This window comes from Mobula birostris, chromosome 4, assembly GCF_030028105.1.
Source record: "Mobula birostris isolate sMobBir1 chromosome 4, sMobBir1.hap1, whole genome shotgun sequence".
Lineage (NCBI taxonomy): Eukaryota > Metazoa > Chordata > Chondrichthyes > Myliobatiformes > Myliobatidae > Mobula > Mobula birostris.
The window spans coordinates 51,079,829-51,100,862 of NC_092373.1; the positions used below are offsets into that span (position 1 = coordinate 51,079,829).

Sequence of the window (21,034 nt, forward strand, 5' to 3'; positions counted from 1 at the left end):
TCAGCTTCCAACTTTGAAAGATTACCCAAAAAGTTCCCAATAGTGGAAACAATTTTTATATATGTAAGTGAATGAATAGACATATTTATATACATGTATTCATCTAGACATACAGTGCCTATAAAAAGTATTCACCTGACTTAGAAGTTTCTATGTTTTATTGTTTTACAACATTGAATCATAGTGGATTTAATTTGGCTTTTATTGACACTGATCAACAAAAAAGACTACTCACCCCCTGCAAGTCAGTATTTAGTAATGCACCTTGGGCAGCAATTACAGCCTTGAGTCTGTGTGAATACGACTTTATCAGCTTTGCACAGCTGGACACTGCAATTTTTCCCCATTCTTTACAAAACGGCTTAAGCTTTATCAGATTGCATGGGGATCATGTGTAAACAGCCATTTGCATGTCCAGCCCCAAATTCTCAATTAGATTGAGGTCTGGACTCTGACTTGGCCACTCCAGGACATTAACTTTGATGTTGTTAAGCCATTTCTGTGTAGCTTTGGCTTTATGCTTGGGGTCATTGTCTTGCTGGAAAACAAATCTTCTCCCAAGTTGCAGTTTTCTTGCAGACTGCATCAGGTTTTCCCTGTATTTTGTTGTATTCATTTTACCCTCTACCTTCACAAGTCTTCCAGGGCCTACTGCCGTGAAGCATCCCCACAGCATGATGCGTACTTAATGGTAGAGATGATGTGTTTTTGATGATGTGCGATGTTTGGCTTACAGCAATGGTAGTGTTATGTCAGATGGCTTAAAAAGCTCAATTTTGGTTTCATCAGACCATAGAACCTTTCTCCAGTTGACTTCAGAGTCTCCCTTATGCCTTCTGGCAAACTCTAGCCAAGATTTTGTGTGAGTTTTTTTCCCCCAACAGTGGCTTTCTCTTTGCCACTTTCCCATAAAGCTGCAACAGATGATGCACCCAGACAACAGTTGTATGTGCAGTCTCTCCCATCTCAGCTGCTGGAGCTTACAACTCCTCCAGAGTTGTCACAGGTCTCTTGGTGGCATCCTTCGCTAAGTCCCATTCTTGCATGGTCACTCAGTTTTTGAGGATGGCCTGTGCTCGGCTCGTTTACAGTCATGCCATATTCTTTCCATTTCTTGATAAATGTCAACTGTACGCCAAGGGGATATTCAGTGACTTGGAAATTTTCTTGTATCCATCTCCTGACATGCTTTTCAATAATATCTTAGCGGAGTTCCTTGGAGTGTTCTTTTGTGTTTATGGTGTAGTATCCTAGCAAAAACTGACCCACCAGTAGTTGGACTTTATAGATACAGGTGTATTTTTACCACCATCAATTGAAACAGATCTGCATTTAACTAATGATGTGACTTCTAAAACCAATTGGTTACACCAGTGATGATTTGGTGTGTCATATTAAAGGGGGGGGAGGGTGAATACTTATGCAATCAAATATTGTGTTTTTATAGAGCTCTGTTTTCACTTTGACATGAAAGTCTTTCTGTTGATCAGTGTCAGAAAAAAAACACCCAATTAAACAAAGGGTCGCAGCCCGAAACGTCGACTGTACCTCTTCCTAGAGATGCTGCGTTCACCAGCAACTTTGATGTGTGTTGCCCCAATTAAGTCCACCGTGATTCAATATTGCAAAACAATAAAACATGAAAACTTCTGGGGGGGGGGGGGGAAGAGTGGTGATAAGTACTTATTATAGGCAGTGTATATTTAACAGTGTTGAATATTTAAGTATTTTCAAGAATTTTTTAATGTATTCTTCCCCCACCTCAACTCCAAATCAGAAACAAATTTTGCATCCTTCAGTTCCAGCATGCTTATTTAAAAATATATATTTATATCTGCTACTCAGGCTGCAGGAAATCAATCTTCCCTGAATGAAAGTTGCTTGCATAAAATCTGACTTTTTTTTCAATACAGCTAGAAAATAACTAAGTTAAACAAGTAATTTTACAAATTATACAGTATATAAAGCAACTTGTTCCTTGTAAACAAGTGCAAATTATGCAGTGAAGACAAAATATTAAAAGCAAATTGCCAATATGACATTAATTAAAATTAAATAGAATATAATTATTGAGCACATTATTACATATATTAATTGAAGAATTAGACAAAATACTTAATTTTTTTTTCTTTTCTAATTCCAGGGATCTATTACTAATTTGTACATTTCCATTTTCAGGCATTTGTACTATTATTTGACAGCAAATGCATTGGATGCCAACCATGAGCTAGCAAAGTCAAAGATTGACATATGTCATATCCCACAGCAAATAAGAAATACACTGGGAGCAGCCAATGTAACAAAAAGATCCTTGGACTCACAGGCAAAGGCACTGTTAAATGCCTAGAAAAAAAACAATAGATGTGGTTAAGGATTCAAACTATCTGGTAGAAAATACAGATAACAATTCCTGTAATGTAGAATGTTACTTGCTGACTTTTATAACTCTCCCTCAAAAAGAAATAAACCTGTACTTTGTATTGGTGCTGTAATTTTGTGTTGATTTACAGGCATTGTTTTGATTACTTGTGGTTTTAGAAAAATATAATAGTTGTGGTCAGGTTGTTACCCTCAGAAACAGACCCTTTGGCCCAATACACCCATGGTGACCATTTTGCCCCCATCAGATCCTTACCCTTCTATGCCTTACCTAATTATATGTTTGTCTAAATGCCTCTTAAAGACGGTGATTCGATCTCATCTAGTAGCAACTTCCAAAAAATACTCTCCAAACACCTTCCTCTCATCTTAAACCTGCGTGTTTTTTTTTTGATATCCTTATGGCCCAGAGTGTGCTAACAACTTTGCGCGTCAGAAGCTGGGAATACTGGACGATACCCACATGTCTCATGGTGATGTTGAGACTTGGGCAGCATCTGTAGGGGTGCAGGTATGGTTTGATGAGAGCATAGTGAGAGAGAAAATGAGATTTATTTAGAATTGACTTGCAGAAACCCGGGTTACATCCACAAATAACCCAAATGGAAGGAATTTGTAGAAGTTCAAGATGTCTAACCTCAGGTTCCCTTAAGAGGATGAATATTGGATAATTGCAGTGTGGCTGATACAGAACCACTTCAGAATTAGTAAGTAATCAATAGTACTTTGCAATGTGAAATAAAACTGTTGGAGTAATTGCCTGACCTAAAATTCCTATTGACAAATTAAAGAGAATTAAGAGGCCACCTTCTTTGAGAAAACAACATGTTACAAGAGAAAATGAAGTGGTTGCAGCATGCATGAATTTTAGCAAAGCATTTGACAAAGTACAAGCAACTGAGGAGATAATGAGAAACAATTAAGGATATAGTTCTCCTTTCCAAATTTTATTCTACAATTTGCACAGCCATCCATTTGTCTTGTCTGGGTTTTAATTGATGGCACCTGTTAAATTGAGATGAGCTAATTCCAACTAGTAATATCAAAATCTGGACTTTTTTAAAAAAAAAGCTAGGGGAAACTCTCCCAGCACAACCGTGACATTGTTGGTACCACCTTCAGTTACAAGTAGTCTCAGTTTGCAAAAATACTGGTCAGTCTCTTCCAACTGTATATTCCCAAGACACAAGGATTAGTTAATAAAAATGTAAATAGAAGAATTACTCTCTCTTTATTCCCCCCTCCAAAAAAAAGCTTTTCACTATTTCTTATACCAAATTAATGCAAAACAATTAACAATCTACATTTTACCATTAACTGGACAAATGCATATTTTGATATGTTGCTATTTAATCATTTTCAGCCAAGCACTTTATTCCACTTTCTACATTAAATATCAATGTACAATCATCTTAAACTGTTCAAATAAAATTTAATATACTACTTCATTTTTAAAAAATCAACATACGTTAACTTGTACTCAGTTGCACAGCCAGAATTAAATGTCAATATACTTACTTATAAGGCTCCAATCGAGCATTTCGTACCATTAGAAAAATGAAGAGACCAGCTTCAAGATTTAAAGCAAATGAAGCCACTTTGTCAAGCAGAACAACAAATCCCTGTGAATAACAACAGCAATATTGGAACATTAAAATACTATGTACATCATTTTGTTATTGTTTGTGTATATATGATCTGGGTGTGAATGTAGAAGAGCTGCTTGGTAAGTCTGACAATATAAAAACTGGTACTGTAATCAATAGCGAAGGAGGTTGCAAAGGATACGGAGGGTCATAGATCATTTGGAAAGTGGAGTTGTGGCAGAAGGCAATTCATTTTGGGACAACAAATACTGACAATACATGTAACTGACAGGGACCTCAGTGTTGATGAAGAGGGGGCAGGTTCACAGATGCAAGAGATTCTGCAGATGATGGAAAGCCAGAGTAACACATAAAATGCTGGAGGAACTGAACAGGTCAGGAAGCACCTATGGAAATAAATAAAGAGTGAAGATCCTTCAACAGGACTCGAGCCTGCCTGAAATTGCAACACAGGTGGATAGGGTAGCAAAAGACAAATTTGACATGGGATGTCATATTGCAGCTGTATAAAATGTCTGTCAGGCCACACCTGGAGTATTGTGTACATCTCTGATTGCCGCACTACCAGGTAGATGAGGTAGCATTGGAAAGCGTGAAAGTGAGGATAAAAAATGTTTCCTTGAATAGACAACTTTATAAGGTGAGATTGGAGAGGCTTGATTTATCCTTGTTGGGACATAAGAAGTTGAGACTGTGCTTGCAGAAGGTTATAAAATTATGAGGGCAGAGATGGGATATGTATTCCATTTTTCTTTCCCTAGAATGGGAGCAGTCCAAAGTTAAAGGTTAGTGAAAGATATAAAGGAGATCTGAGGGGCAAGTTATTCCACACAGAGGGTGGTGGTTATATGTAACAAACAGCCAGAGGAAGTGTTAAAGACAGATACGATTAATATTTAAAATACATTTGGACAGGAAAGTAGAGGAGTATGGGCCTGATGTGGTAAAAAGGAATTAGTGTAGATAGGTAATCTGGCTGAAGGGCCTGTTTTGGTCCAATACAACTATTATTCTACAGCTTTTAGGACAGAGCAGACTCATAATTTGTGATTTATAATGGGAAGCAAACATGTTAAATGGGCTTATTGGTTACAAAGCAGTTGTGAAATCTGGGGAAGTTCACTGTTTGTCAAAGGCAGGTCGTGCCTTACGAGCCTGATTGAATTTTTTGAGGATGTGACTAAACACATTGATGAAGGTAGAGCCGTAGATGTAGTGTATATGGATTTCAGCAAGGCATTTGATAAGGTACCCAATGCAAGGCTTACTGAGAAAGTAAGGAGGCATGGGATCCAAGGGGACATTGCTTTGTGGACCCAAAACTGGCTTGCCCACAAAAGGCAAAGAGTGGTTGTAGATGGGTCATATTCTGCATGGAAGTTGGTGATCAGTGGTGTGCCTTAGAGATCTGTTCTGGGACCCCTACTCTTTGTGATTTTTATAAGTGACTTGGATGAGGAAGTGGAGGGATGGGTTAGTAAATTTGCTGATGACACAAAAGCTGGGGGTGTTGTGGATAGTGTGGGGGGGTGTCAGAGGTCACAGCGGGACATCGATAGGATGTAAAACTGGGCTGAGAAGTGGCAGATGGAGTTCAACCCAGATAAGTGTGAAGTGGTTCATTTTGGTAGGTCAAATATGATGGCAGAATATAGTATTAATGGTAAGACTTTTGGCAGTGGGGAGGATCAGAGGGATCTTGGGGTCCGAGTCCATAGGACACTCAAAGCTGCTTCGCAGGTTGACTCTGTGGTTAAGAAGGCATATGGTGCATTGGCCTTCATCAACTGTGGGTTTGAGTTTAAGAGCCGAGAGGTAATATTGCAGCTATATAGGACCCTGGTCAGACCCCACTTGGAGTACTGTGCTCAGTTCTGGTCGCCTCACTACAGGAAGGACATGGAAACCATAGAAGGGATGCAGAGAAGATCTACAAGGATGTTGCCTGGATTGGTGAGCATGCCTTATGAGAATAGGTTGAGTTGAGTCAACTCCGCCTTTTTTCCTTGGAGCGACAGAGGATGAGAGGTGGCCTGATAGAGGTGTACAGGATAATGAGAGACATTGATCGTGTGGATAGTCAGAGGCTTCTTCTCTGGGCGGAAATGGCTAGCACAAGAGGGCATCGTTTTAAGGTGCTTGGAAGTACGTACAGAGGAGATGGCGGGGTAAGTTTTTTTTTAAACGCAGAGAGTGGTGAGTGCGTGGAACGGGCTGCCAGCGATGGTGGAGGTGGAAACGATAGGGTCTTTTAAGAGACCACTGGATAGGTACATGGAGCTTAGAAAAATAGAGGGCTATGTGTAAGCCTAAGTAGCTCTAAGGCAAGGACATGTTTGTCACAGCTTTGTGGGCCGAAGGGCCTGTATTGTGATGTAGGTTTTCTATTCCATTCCAAAGTGTTACACGTTTAAAGATTTTAGATTCAAGAACTAAACTACTTTAGAAAACTAGAAATATGCCATCTATATTAAAGCAAATTGCGGGGTGGGGGGGGGGTCACCATTGAGCAGAACTTAAATGGGACCGATCACTTAAACTGACAATAAGATCTGTTCAGATACGCATTTCCTGACATGCCAAATCCTTTCCATCGTCTACAGGGCAGAAACCAGAATTGTACTTTAGTGCTCTCTGCTTGCCTGGATGAGTGCAACAATATGCATGAGCTTGTCATCACACAAAACTGCTGGCTTGATCTGCACCACATCTACCAGCCTAAACATTCATTTGTTCCATTATCAGTGTAGAACTGCTGCAGGGTGCAGTAATTTTTTTTTGCAGTTACTCTTAAAATATTGTGTATTCACTAACTTGGACTACCAGCCTCCAAACCACGAGAGCTGTCACCAAGAACATGGGCAGCAGGTGTTTGGGAACAACACTGCCACCTGCAGGTTCTCTGCCAAGCTGAACATCATCATGCCCTGCAAATACACTTCCTGGCCTCTTGTACACCGACTGGTTCATTGATGCAAATATCTAATCAGCCAATTATGTGACAGCGACTCACTGCATAAAAACATGAAGACTTGGTCAAGAGGTTCAGTTATTGTTCAGATCAAACATCAGAATGGGGAAGAAATGTGATCTAAGAAATGAAATATCGTCCTCTCACAGAATCCTTCATCAGTGACCCAAGACTGGTCTTGCCAACCATGCCAAAATCCCAAACAGAGAAAAACTTCAGGTTTTAATGATTATATTTCTAATATTCACATATAGCTGTTAAGCCGGGGGAGTGGTGTGTGAGGATGCAACCAGTCTGCTGAAGCAGTTTCCGGCAGGTCTTCATAACCAGTTGGTGAAAGTAGTTTTGGTTTAGCTGCGCCGGACCTCTTGTGCTTTCCTGCAGAAAGACTCACTCCAAGTAACACAACTGCTGAGTTCAGGCGGCTCACTGTTCTGCAAAGATATATGTCAAAATGCTTCTCTTCCACTGGCAAAATACAGTTTGATTCCAAGTAAGATTAAGTTTGTAAATATCAGTGCCTGGGAATCAATAGCTAAATGCCGACACATTAAGCCTGTCCTAGAGGCCACTTTTACAAAACTACATGCAGTACAAGGCATAATGTAACACATAATTCACTTATTTACGCATTACTTATTGTTACCTTACCTTTGGATTAGACAGAGCCACCAGAAAAATTATACCAAATCCCAGCAGACAAACTAATCCTTGAGTCACACTGGAGGAGGACAGCAATTATATTAATTAATGCAATGTACACTTTTTTAAAAAATAGCCAAAATATTGTCAGAACATCTTTCTTGTATCAATTTGAATATACTGTTAGCTGATAATGTAAAGGTATTTTACAAAACCATAGGTTAAGAAATACAGAACAAAATGGTGAAAATAACTGATCAAAACATGAGGCAGTCAAGAGTTTTCAAAGTAAGGGACAATTTCAGAGCACATATCCACGATATCCCTAGCTACAGTATTCCCTGTGCATATTCGAATGATCCCTACTTTCATTTGTGACAGGTCCCTACTGTTAGTTCATTTTGAATCTCATGAAAGATCTCATTTCAGAATCCATTCTATACCTTTTAATTTAAGCACTAATGTTTTGGAACTATACAGCTGGAATCCACAGGAATGTGCCATAGTCTCAATTTTAGAAATGGATCCTTTAATTTTCTTTGAATTTTGAAACATTGAAGGGTTTGAAGAAACTCCTAGTCCTTCAAGTTAAACTGTTGTTCAATGCTGCATTGGCAGTACTTTTGTGCTGTGGATTCCACTTCTATTTTTAAATCAACAAATTGCTTCTAACCTTTATTTCTCTAATAGAATAAATGGAACTTTCAATGTACTTTATAGATTTTCTGTTTGGGAAAATTCTTTCAACATTATTTCCGACCTGTAACTTTGATTCTTAACTTCACTTTAAATATCTTATTTATTACAAATAAATTCTACCTTCCAATCATCTTAATCCTGACCTCCTTTTTAAAGTGTTTTTATAAATTGGACTCCATACCTTAGAAAATGTAAAAAGGCAAATGTAGTAACGACTAGCTATCAGTGACATATCTATCGATCAGTGGCAGGAACTATATCATACAGGAACTTTTATTATCTGAAGGGCGTTTGATGGCTCTCACTGAAAGCTATTGAATATTGAAAGTCCTCGACAGAGTGGATGTGGCAAGGATGTTTCCCATCATGGGGAAGGCAGGGGATTGAGAGGGAAATGGATCAGCCATGATGAAATGACGGAGCAGGCTCAATTAGCCAAAGGGCCCAATTTTGCTCCCATATGTAATGGTGTTATAGGAACTAGGTTTTAAATTGAGGGTAAAATGGGGATTAGTAGTGAAATGGAAAATAAACTGCTGGAATCCATAACAAATCCTAATGTTACAAGTTTCATTCTGAACATTTGTTAACCATAGGTACCAAGGGAGATTCAATAAATCCTTTAAATGTCAACTTCTAGTGACATTGAATTAAAATTTTTAGTCTAAGCAATTTAGAGTCATACAGCAAATGACCCTCAGTCCAGTGAAAACACATGAACCACCAGGCATCCATTAATGCAAACCCTGTTTCATTCTCCCTGCACCAGACGTCCAGGTTGAATCACTCACCTACATACCAGGGGGCTTGTACAGTGACCAATACATCTGCTAATCCACATATCACTCTGATTTGGAACACCACAACAAAGCACCTAAAGGAAACCCAGACAGCCACAGGAAGAATGTGCAAATGGCACACGACAGCACTGGAGATCAGGGCCAAACCCAAGATGCTGGGGCTAAGAGGCTGCACCAATGTGCCACCTATGGTTTAAAAACGAAAACCAGCTTTCATTTCACAGATATTTAAAAGCTGATATTTAGCTTGGCAAATTTAAAAAATAAAATGAACTTATTGATACAAAAAGCTAATAGTTTATTTATAAACTTGGGAAGATAATTAAACTGTTGCTTTACCTTTTTAAACTGTTAATCTTAAATAGTTGTAAGTGTGACTTTTCACCCTGTTTAGAAGCATTCTTGCATTTTCTGTTCCAGAAGGAAGCCACCCAACCATCCACTGGAAAAGTTCAGAGAAAAGACATAATTGTCAAGTATGCAACAGTTTTAATATACAGCACAATAATTTAGAAAAATGTTAAAGTATGCAGTCTGAAGAACATTGTGCAAATGACTTAGGGCAATTATTCACATCATTCTATAATTTTATGAAGTACCTTGTCATGTCTGCACTGAAACGTTGAAAAACTATTTCATTTATCTCTTAAAAGCAATGGTAATTCTGAATTTCCTGACCTAACATCTTTTTAAGTAAGCTGAAAAAGAATGATATTGTATACCAGGCAGTGACACGAATTATTGACTCTAAATACAACTTTTGGATTAAATAGCATGCACTTTGTTTGATGACAGGGAGTTTTTCCAAGGGAAGATTCTTAGACTTTATTAAGGATATTCAAAAAAATATTTTTGATAACTTATCAAGTTTAGTTAGACAAAAGTAAATGCTGAAAAAGATATTTTACACCTTTTGGAACTGTTAAATTATAAAATTCCAAAGCAAGCTGGAGAGGGCAGCAAAAGCTTTTACAATGGAAATCTGTTCCTAAAGTCACAAAATTGAAGGACTCTTAGATGACACTAGTCTCCTTTTCTCTTGTAATCAGATTATGCTATTCATCATCAGTTTGACTTGTCAGTTTAATGGACTTATTAATCTAATAAAATTTGATGCTTTGCTCAACTTTGCTCAACATTAAAAATAGTTATAAATTAAACTGGAGCTGCAACCTGCTTCAATCCAAGGTTATTTATTCTCCTTCATTAATTGTTGTAATAAAGACAGCCTGGGAGAGCCCTGCTGCTATTTGTAGCAGCTAATCCCTGTCCTTAACATAGATGTATTGCTGTACATCAGTTCACACCATAAGATGACTGAACACACACTGATTAAGAATGAGATTGTAAGTTTCTTCAAATTAATTGGATGCTTCATGAAAAGTACAGATTGTGCCGATTTTATCTAATATAGTAATTACATCTAAAGTGCAGCAGCAAAGCAGTCAGAGCAGAATTAACAAGTAACCAGACTCAACATTTCCAGTTTCTGCTTTAAATATTGAATACTAGTAAGTTGACTCGACATTTCATTACAATAATCAACTCAACAACTTTTTCTAAGATGTGAAGTTCTATTTTGCAATCAAGGAGGGAAATAGATTTGCTTGGAATGACCTTGGAGTGGCAGGCTACACACTGAGAAAACACAGGAACTAACACTCCGCTGTCGGATTCCATAAGGAGTTCAACGTCAAGGCACTGTTGCAGTGGTGCTAGCTCAAATTCTGAATAGAAATCTTGAACGTCTTTATGTATGCTGTTTAGGTAGGAATCTGTTGAAATCGAATATTGAAACACCTAGATAGATTCGGATGTGGAGAGAATGTTTTCTATAAGTCAGGAGTCTTAGATCAGAGGGCACAGCCTCAGATTAGAGGAACATCCACTTAGAACAACGATAAGGAGGAATTTCTTAAGCCAGCTGAAACTTCTTAAGCTGTGGAATTCATTGCTGGAGATGGCTGTAGAGGCTGCCATTGGAAATATTAAACAAAGAGAGGTTGATAGAGTTTGCTGTCCTGAGGCAAATTAGGGTGAATAAATCTCCAGGACCTGACAAGGTGTTCCCTTGGACTCTGTGGGAGGCAGGTGCAGAAATTGCAGGGGCTCTAGCAGAGATATTTAGATCATCCTTACTGAGAGCCGTCTGAGGATTGGAGGATAACTAATGTTGTTCCACTATTTTAGAAAGGCTGTAATAATAAACCAGGAAATTATAGGCCAGTGTGCCTGACATCAGTAGTGGAAAAGTTATTGGAAGGTATTCTAAGGGACCGAATATATGATAGACATGAACTGATTAGGGATAGTCAGCATGGCAGTTTGTAATAGGTCATATCCAACCAATCTTGTTTTTTTTTTTTGAGCAAGTCGCCATGAAATCCAAGGTAGTGAATGTTCTCTACATGGACCTTAGTAAGGCAGTTGACAAAGCCCCACATGGGAGATTGATCAAGAAGGTTCAGTCACTTAGCATTCAAGAGGAGGTAGTAAATTGGCTTTGTGGGAGAAGCCAGAGACCGGAGACACGTGACTGGCTGAGTATCGTAGGGATTGGTGCTGGTTCTGTTGTTTATTATCTATATCAGTATGAAAATGTGGTTAACTGGATCAGCAAGTTTGCAAATAACATCAAAATTGGGGGTGTAAAGGAAGAGGAAGAAGACTATCAGAGCTTGCATGGGGATAGCAGATTGCAAAAAAAATAGCAGATTGAATTTAATGCAGACAAGTGCAAGGTGTTGCTCTTAGTAGGGCCAGCCAGGGTAGTTCTTGCACAGTGAAAGGTAGGGCACTGAACAGTGTGGTAGAACAAAGAGATCTGGGAGCAGATGTACATAATTAATTGAAAGTGCCGTCATGAGGGCTAGTTTGGAGTATATGTGCAGTTTTCGTCACCTACTTATGGGAAAGATGCAAATAAATTTGAAAGTGTACAGAGAAATTTTACAAGGATGTTGCTGGGACTGGAGGACCTGAGTTTGAATAGGACTTTATTCCTTAGAAAGTTGAAGATGGAGTGGAGATTTGATATAGATATACAAAATGATGAGGAGTATATGTAGGAGTATATTTTCTTCGGCAGTTGAACGGGGCACGACTGCGCAAGCGCGTGAAAGTCAGACTATGAGGCAGCGGGAGAGCTTAAAAGCGAGCAGATTGAGAAGGGTCGGTCATTTCTTCAGCAGTTGAACAGGGCACGACTGCGCAAGCGCGTGAAAGTCGGACTGTGAGGCAGCGGGAGAGTTTAAAAGCGAGCAGATTAACGGAGCAGGTGACGTTGTGGCAGGCAACAGAGTAGAGGGAGACAGAGTAGGAAGGCTTTGGCTCGAGGGGCTTCGGCGAGCAGAGGCTGAAGGACGAGCTTCACTCCAAGTGAGATAAGGCCAGGTAAGTTCCTTTAATTAATCTAATTACCTTAGGAGTAGGTGATGGAGGCAGCAGTTAGGGCAGTTGAGTGCTCCGTTTGCAGTATATAGGAAGTCAGGGTGAGCACAATCGTTCCTGATGACTACACCTGTAAAAGGTATATCCAGCTGCAGCTCCTGACAAACCGAGTTAGGGAACTGGAGCTGGAGCTAGATGAACTTTGGATCATTCATGAGGCAGAGGCAGAAATAAACAGGAGTTACAGAGAGAGGGAAGGGGAATAGACAGAATGAGCAGAGCACCCCTGTGGCTGTTCCCACCAATAATAAAGTATATCATTTTGGATACTGTTGATGGGGACGACCTACCAGGGACAAGTTGCAGCGGTTGCATCTGTGGCATGGAGATGGGACCCTCAGCTCAGAAGGGAAGGAGGGAAAAGAGGAGAGCAGTAGTGATAGGGGATTCAATAGTTAGGGGGACAGGTAAGAGGTTCTGTGGAGGAGATCGAGAATCACAGATGGTCTGTTGCCTCCCTGGTGCCAAGGTCCATGATATCTCGGATCGAGTCCTCAGTATTCTCAAGAGGGAGGGTGAGCAGCCAGATGTCGTGGTCCATGTAGGGACTAATGACATAGGTCGGAAGAGTGAGGAGGTACTGAAAGGTGAGTTTAGGGAGTTAGGTGCCAAGTTAAAGGACAGGAACTCCAGGATAGCAATCTCAGGATTGCTACCACCCTCTGAACTGGAGGGGGACAAATATTCTTGCAGATAGGTTTGCTAGAGAGGCTGCAGTGGATTTAAACTAGATACAATGGGGGAGGGGAACCAGAGTGTATGAATAGATGTAGGGGAGAAGGAAGAAAAAGAAAATAGTGAAGTTGTTTGCACCATTAGTGATAAACAGAGAGTAAGAGGTGGAAAATTTCTTAAATGCATTTATTTTAATGCTAGGAGCATTATAAGAAAGGTGGATGAGCTTAAAGCATGGATTGATACCTGGAAGTATGATGTGGTAGCTATTAGTGAAACATGGTTGCAGGAGGGATGTGATTGGCAACTAAATATTCCTGGATTTTGTTGCTTCAGGTGTGATAGAATCAGAGGGACAAGGGGGGAGGTGTTGCATTGCTTGTCAGAGAAAATATTACAGCAGTGCTCTGGCAGCTTAGATTAGAGGGCTTGTCTAGAGAGGCTACTTGGGTGGAATTGAGGAATGAGAAAGGTGTAGTAACACTTATAGGGGTGTATTATAGACCACATAATGGGGATCGAGAATTGGAGGAGCAAATTTGTAAGGAGGTGGCACATATTTGTAGTAAGCACAAGGTTGTCATTGTGGGAGATTTTAATTTTCCACACATAGACTGGGAAGCCCATACGGTAAAAGGGCTGGATGGTTTGGAGTTTGTAAAATGTGTGCAGGAAATTTTTTTTGCAGCAATACATAGAGGTACCAACTAGAGAAGGGGTGGTGTTGGATCTCCTGTTAGGGAATGAGATAGGACAGGTGATGGAGGTATGTGTTGGGGAGCACTTCGGGTCCAGTGATCACAATACCATTAGTTTCAATATAATTATGGAGAAGGATAGGTCTAGACCCAGGGTTGAGATTTTTGATTGGAGAAAGGCTAACCTTGAGGAGATGTGAAGGAATTTAGAAGGACTGGATTGGGACAATTTGTTTTATGGGAAGGATGTAATAGAGAAATGGAGGTCATTTAAAGGTGAAATTTTGAGGGTACAGAATCTTTATGTTCCTGTTAGGTTGAAAGGAAAAGTTAAAAATTTGAGAGAGCCATGGTTTTCAAGGGATATTGGAAACTTGGTTCAGAAAAAGAGAGATATCTACAGTAAATATAGGCAGCATGGAGTAAATGAGGTGCTCGAGGAATATAAAGAATGTAAAAAGAATCTTAAGAAAGAAATTAGAAAAGCCAAAAGAAGATACGAGCTTGCTTTGGCAAGTAAGGTGAAAATAAATCCTAAGGGTTTCTACAGTTATATTAATAGCAAAAGGATAGTGATGGATAAAATTGGTCCCTTAGAGAATCAGAGTGGACAGCTATGTGTGGAACCAAAAGAGATGGGGGAGATTTTGAACAATTTCTTTTCTTCGGTATTCACTAAGGAGAAGGATATTGAATTGTGTAAGGTAAAGGAAACAGGTAGGGAAGTTATGGAAACTATGATGATTAGAGAGGAGGAAGTACTGATGCTTTTAAAGAATATAAAAGTGGATAAGTCTCTGGGTCCTGACAGGATATTCCCTAGGACCTTGAGGGAAGTTAGTGTAGAAATAGCAGGGGCTCTGACAGAAATATTTCAAATGTCATTAGAAACGGGGATGGTGCCAGAGGTTTGGCGTATTTCTCATGTTGTTCTATTGATTAAAAAGGGTTCTAAGAGTAAACCTAACAATTATCGGCCTGTGAGTTTGATGTCAGTGGTGGGTAAATTCATGGAAAGTATTCTTAGAGATGGTATATATAATTATCTGGATAGACAGGGTCTGATTAGGAACAGTCAACATGGATTTGTGCATGGAAGGTCATGTTTGATAAATCTTATTGAATGTTTTGAAGAGTTTACTAGGAAAGTTGACGAGGGTAAAGTGGGGGATGTTGTCTATATGGACTTCAGTAAGGCCTTTGACAAGGTTCCACATGGAAGGTTAGTTAGGAAGGTTCAATCATTAGGTATTAATATTGGAGTAATAAAATGGATTCAGCAATCCAGAGAGTAGTGGTGGATAACTGTATGTCAGATTGGAGGCCGGTGACTAGTGGTGTGCCTCAGGGATCTGTACTGGGTCCAATGTTGTTTGTCATAATGATCTGGATGATGGGGTGGTAAATTGGATTAGTAAGTATGCAGATGATACTAAGGTAGGTGGCATTGTGGATAATGAAGTAGGTTTTCAAAGCTTGCAGAGAGATTTAGGCCAGTTAGAAGAGTGGGCTGGAAGATGGCAGATGGAGTTTAATGTTGATAAATGTGAGGTGCTACATTTTGGTAGGAATAATCAAAATAGGACATACATGGTAAATGGTAGAACAGAGGGATCTAGGAATAATGGTGCATAGTTCCCTGAAGGTGGAATCTCATGTGGATAGGGTGGTGAAGAAAGCTTTTTGTATGCTGGCCTTTATAAATCAGAGCATTGAGTATAGGAGTTGGGATGTAATGTTAAAATTGCACAAGGCATCGCTAAGGCCAAATTTGGAGTATTGTGTACATTTCTGGTCACCGAATTATAGGAAAGATGTCAACAAAATAGAGAGAGTACAGAAAAGATTTACTAGAATGTTACCTGGGTTTCAGCACCTAAGTTACAGAGAAAGGTTGAACAAGTTGGGTCTTTATTCTTTGGAGTGTAGAAGGTTGAGGGGGGACTTGATAGAGGTATTTAAAATTATGAGGGGGATAGATAGAGTTGACGTAGATAGGCCTTTTCCATTGAGAGTAGGGAAGATTCAAACAAGAGGACATGAGTTGAGAGTTAGGAGGAAAAAGTTTAGGGGTAACATGAGGGGGAACTTCTTTACTTAGAGAGTGGTAGCTGTGTGGAACGAGCTTCCAGCAGAAGTGGTAGAGGCAGGTTCGATATTGCCATTTAAAGTTAAATTGGATAGCTATATGGACAGGAGAGGAATGGAGGGTTACAGGCTGAGTGCAGGTCGGTGGGACTAGGTGAGTGTAAGCGTTCGGCATGGACTAGAAGGGCCGAGATGGCCTGTTTCCGTGCTGTAATTATTATATGGTTATATGGTAAAGGCAAGCACACTCTCCACTGAGGTTGGGTGTGACTCCAATGACAGAACATGTGTTAAGGATAAAAGGTGAAAAGTTAAAAACCATAAGGTATAAGAGTAGAAGTAGGCCATTTGGCCCATTGGGTCTGCTCTGCCATTTCATTGTGGCTGATCCAATCTCCTGCCTTCTCCTTGTATCCCATAATGCTCTGATCAATCAAGAATCTATGAACCTCTGCTATATATATATATATATATATATATATATATTTATGTGTATATGTATGTGTGTGTATGTTGTTGTTCGTCCATCGTTGTCATCAATGAAGACCTCGACACCATTATGATGGTGTCGAGACCAGCGCTTAATTTGGATTTAAGTGAGGGAGAGTTGTGCAGCGTCAGCCTCACTCTCTCTTCCCAATTCCCATCTGGATCCAGCGGCAAGACAAGAGTCGAGATGGCTGGAGATGGGACTAGGCGCAGTGGATGACCAGGACGTCTTCTGTGTCTTGTTCTGCTCTACACGTTCCACGACGCTTGCAGAGACCGCCTTCTTGACCGTTGGACCTTCCGTTGGTCTCGTCCGCTCAATCCGCCGGAGTCTGTCTTCACATGCTGGGATAGACAACTCCCTATCTCACTGAGGGTTTGAGACCCGTCAGCTACCCTCACCTGATTTAGCCGGCTTGTTGAAGCTGTTGCCCAGGGTGTGGCCGCTGTCGCATGCAAACAGCTACGGGGAGCCACAGGTGAGAGCTGAGTGCCAGGTGGGGACCAAAGGTGGACTAGCCACCCTGAAAAGGACGTGACATGCTCCCCCACCCTGACACACACACACACACACACACACACACACACACACACACACAGGCTTGGATTCCACAGTCGGCTGTGGAAAAGAATTCCACAGATTCACCAACCTCTGGTAAAAAAAAAAATTCCTCCATCTCCATTCTAAAAGGATTCCCTCCTATTCTGAGGCTGTGTCCTCTGTGCTTAGACTCTCTCACCATAAGAAACATCTTCTCCACATCCACTGTTTCAAGGCCTTTTATAATTCAATAGGTTTCAATGAGGTCCAGAACCATCAAACACTCTTCATATGACAATCCATTCAATCCTGGAATCATTTTCATGAACTTCCTTTGAACTTTCTCCTGTTTCAGAACATCCTTTCTAAGATATCAGGCCCAAATCTGCTGAGAATACTCCAAGTGAGGCCTCACCAGTGCTTTATAAAGTTTCTACATTACATCCTTGCATTTATATTCCAGTCCTCTTGAAATGAATGCTAACATTGCATTTGCCTTTCTCACTGCAGACATCACTAGTCACTGGCAGCCAGTCAGAAAAGGCTCCTTTATCCACACTCTGCCTCCTGCCAATCAGCCACTGCTTTACCCATGCTAGAATCTTTCTTGTAATACCATGGGCTTGTAGGATATTAATCAGCCTCATGTGTGGCATCTTGTTAAAGGCCTTCTGAAAATCCAAGTACACATCAACCAATTATCCTTTGTCTATCCTACTTGTTATTTCTTCAAAGAATTTCAACAAATTTGTCAGACAAGATTTTCCCCTTGAGGAAACCATGCTGACTATGGTCTATTTTATTATTTGCCTCCAAGTACCCTGCGATCTCATCCTTAATAATCAACATCTTCCCAACAACCAAGGTCAGACTAACTGCCCTATAGCTTCCTTTCTCTTACCTGTCTGCCTTCTTGAAGAGTGGAGTGACATTTGTAATTTTCCAGTCTTCTGAAACCATTCCAGAATCTAGTGATACTTGAAAGATCAATACTAATGCCTCCACTATCTTCAACCACCTGTTTCAGAACCCTGGGTTGTATACCATCTGGTGACACCATGTATCTGGAGAAACATTTGGTATTCTCTTTAATATTATTGGCTAGCTTACTTTCATTTTCGATCTTTACCTTCTTAATGGCATTAGTTGCCTTTTGTTGGTTTATAAAAGCTTCCCAATCCCTTAACTTCCCATGAATTTTTGTTCTATTATATGCTCCCTCCTTGGCTTTTATGTTGGCTTTGACTTCTCGTTAGCCATGGATGTATTATCTTTCCTTTAGAATGCTTCTTCCTCTTTGGGATGTATATATCCTGTGCCTTCTGAATTGCTTCCAGAGATTCCAGCCATTGCTGCTCTGCTGTCATCCCTGCCAGTGTTCTTTTCCAATCAATTCTGGCGAACTCCACTCTCATGCTTCTGTAGTTCCTATCACTCCACTGTAATACTAAGGGGAACACAAGAGGAAACTCAGAGCAGTGTGGAACAAATTGTCAGCACAAGTGGTGCACGTATGCTCGATTTCAACGTTTAAGAACAGTTTGGATAGAAACATGGGTGTAGGTTGATGAGACTAGGCAGCTTAAATGGTTCAGCACAGTCTGGGTGTAGGTTGATGGGACTAGGCAGCTTAAATGGTTCAGCACAGACTAGATGGGCCAAAGGGCCTGTTTCTGTGCTGTAATTTTCTATGACTATGATTAGTCAGGGCATCAAATGTTATGGGGAGAAAACAGAAGAATGGGGTTCAGAGGGATAATAAATCAGCATGTTGGAATGGCAGAGGAACTCAAATGCCTTATGGTCTTATGTAGTCCTGAACTTCATGATAGTTTTATGACCAGGTGTGAACATTGCTTAGGAAAATCATAGCTTTGCTTAAGTTAGATTAGTTCAGTTATGAACTGATAATTTTAACCAGTGAAAACTGATAAAATGTGTTGAAATTAAGAAAAGATTGAGATCAAGTACTGACCCAAGGTATTACTTGCAGTGGAACTAATAAGCATTTCACAGTTTCTTGGGTTTAATGAACTCTTACCATCTAATACCATACATGGTCAACAGAGATCTACTTTAAACAGTAGTTAAACAACATTACTGTTATTCTATAAGCAAATTGTGTAATCATACATGTAAGTAGACCCTAATTAAATTTTGACACTGAATTATTTCTGTGCTTCTACATTCTGGGAGGATTTTTTGTGTGTAATTACATTATTTTTGGAAGGATAACCTATAAATATCTACATTTGTTAATTAAATTAAGTAAAGTAATATTGCTCTTCTCTGATACTGTTGTCTCTTGCATTCTATTGCTACCATTCCACATTTTTCATATTTCACATTTCATAATGGCAAAGGAGATGGCAAGTCAGCTGATCAAGTGTCTGTTGGTTCAATCCCACCCCTCATTTATTTCCTGGTAACCTATCCTGTCACAGCCATCAACTCGGGCACCCAATTTATCTCCAATTCACCTGCATGAATGGTAATAAAGCTCCCCAGCAGCACCTTTTAGGGTTAGATTGTGGAAAGAAGCTGGAGCATCTGGGGAGAAACCTACACAGTCACAACAAGATTGTGCAAATGCCCACACAAACAGCACCAGAAATCAGGATTAAATCTGGTTCATTAGACACGGAATGAAGCAGTTCTACCTTCATTGCACAGCATTTTGGACTTAAATCATATTACAAATTACTGCCAAATAAAGTCTTTAAACTATATTATAAAGTAAATGAATTTCTTAAAACACAAAGATAAAAATGTACTGAATTAAGAATTTAAAAGTATGATAAACTCATGGACATTTAAACTTCAAAGATATCAAGGAAGGTTTACGTACATGCATGCTTCATTGAAGATCCAGTGACCAAAAAAGAAACAGTAATGCTGATTGTAATAAAAATTTCTGTAAACCAGGCCATCCAGGCAAACTTTCTGTATTGTTCCGTTATAATCTGTCAAGAAAGAGAGGTAAATTCTATCATATTCATTGAGAAAAAGGAGGGATCTTAATACAAAGTTATCAAACACTATGGTTTGAATCCCAAGATTTCCTAATACACTGATCTACTGGAGCCACTTTTGATGGTTTCTCCTTGGTGTTACTCATTCTTCTTGAGAACTTCCTATGTTTAGGAGAATTGAATCGTACTTCAACACTTTCAATTTGTCTTTTATTTCCAGTTGGGGCATAGCTGACCCATTTCACACATTGATGGAGATTCTAATATCATATGTCTACTGCAGTGACTTGTTAGCGAAAACACTTTGTACATAGCTTTAATGTAAAAACTATGATATTTTAGGTTTTTTTTTAAAGTTGGCAGTCATCAGCTTGTTGATGTCTTTTTGTGAAAGACCAACAAAATTAACACACATTTCCCATGGCGGAACCTCAATGTGTATTGTGTTGACGCTTATCGGTATTTCTGTCCAGCAGTTTGGGAAGTATTGTTCCCCTGGAAAGCTGTGTTCTTTCACTGCGCAAGTGCTGTTGGGACAAATTCTGGGCATGTTTGATCACTTTATACTATGTAGCTGCCACATACTCGAGATATTTGCATTGAAAAGTTTTCTTGAATTAGAATCATGGATTTGTTTGAACCTGAATATCAAATTAAGGCAATTTTTGAAACCAATCATCTGAATACCTGTTAAACATGACTCAGCAGAATTATTCATTAATGCTTTCGCGATTTATTTAACAAAAGCATTGAACTTTGCTATGTATGCTGAGACTCCAGTGTAATAACAATTTTATACCAAGGAACATCTGTCAGTCTACTTTTACAATAACTGTTAAGACTTCTGTGCTTTAAAGAGCAAGTTCTTTGACTTGGAGCAAATGCCATTTCCCTTTAAGATGAAAAATCTTATTTAATATATTTCAAAATGCGCTACTTTTGATTTCATAATGTTAAATTACATTAAAGCATGTCTTCAGAAACTTCTTAAGCAATGGGATACTCATTTCATTATGAATAACA

At 39.5% G+C, this 21,034-nt stretch overlaps 1 protein-coding gene across 1 annotated transcript in view; it reads right to left on the reverse strand.

Annotated features, from left to right (window-relative positions):
• Positions 1 to 7,201: 7,201 nt before the first annotated feature.
• LOC140197022 (uncharacterized) overlaps positions 7,202 to 21,034 on the reverse strand; it is a 389,174-nt gene continuing 375,341 nt past the window's right edge. Inside the window, exons 13-15 of the mRNA XM_072256957.1 lie at positions 19,888 to 20,002; positions 9,438 to 9,540; positions 7,202 to 7,391 (exon numbers count right to left, since the gene is read on the reverse strand). Coding sequence (XP_072113058.1) covers positions 7,202 to 7,391; positions 9,438 to 9,540; positions 19,888 to 20,002 — 408 coding nt within the window. The remainder of the gene's footprint in view (positions 7,392 to 9,437; positions 9,541 to 19,887; positions 20,003 to 21,034) is intronic.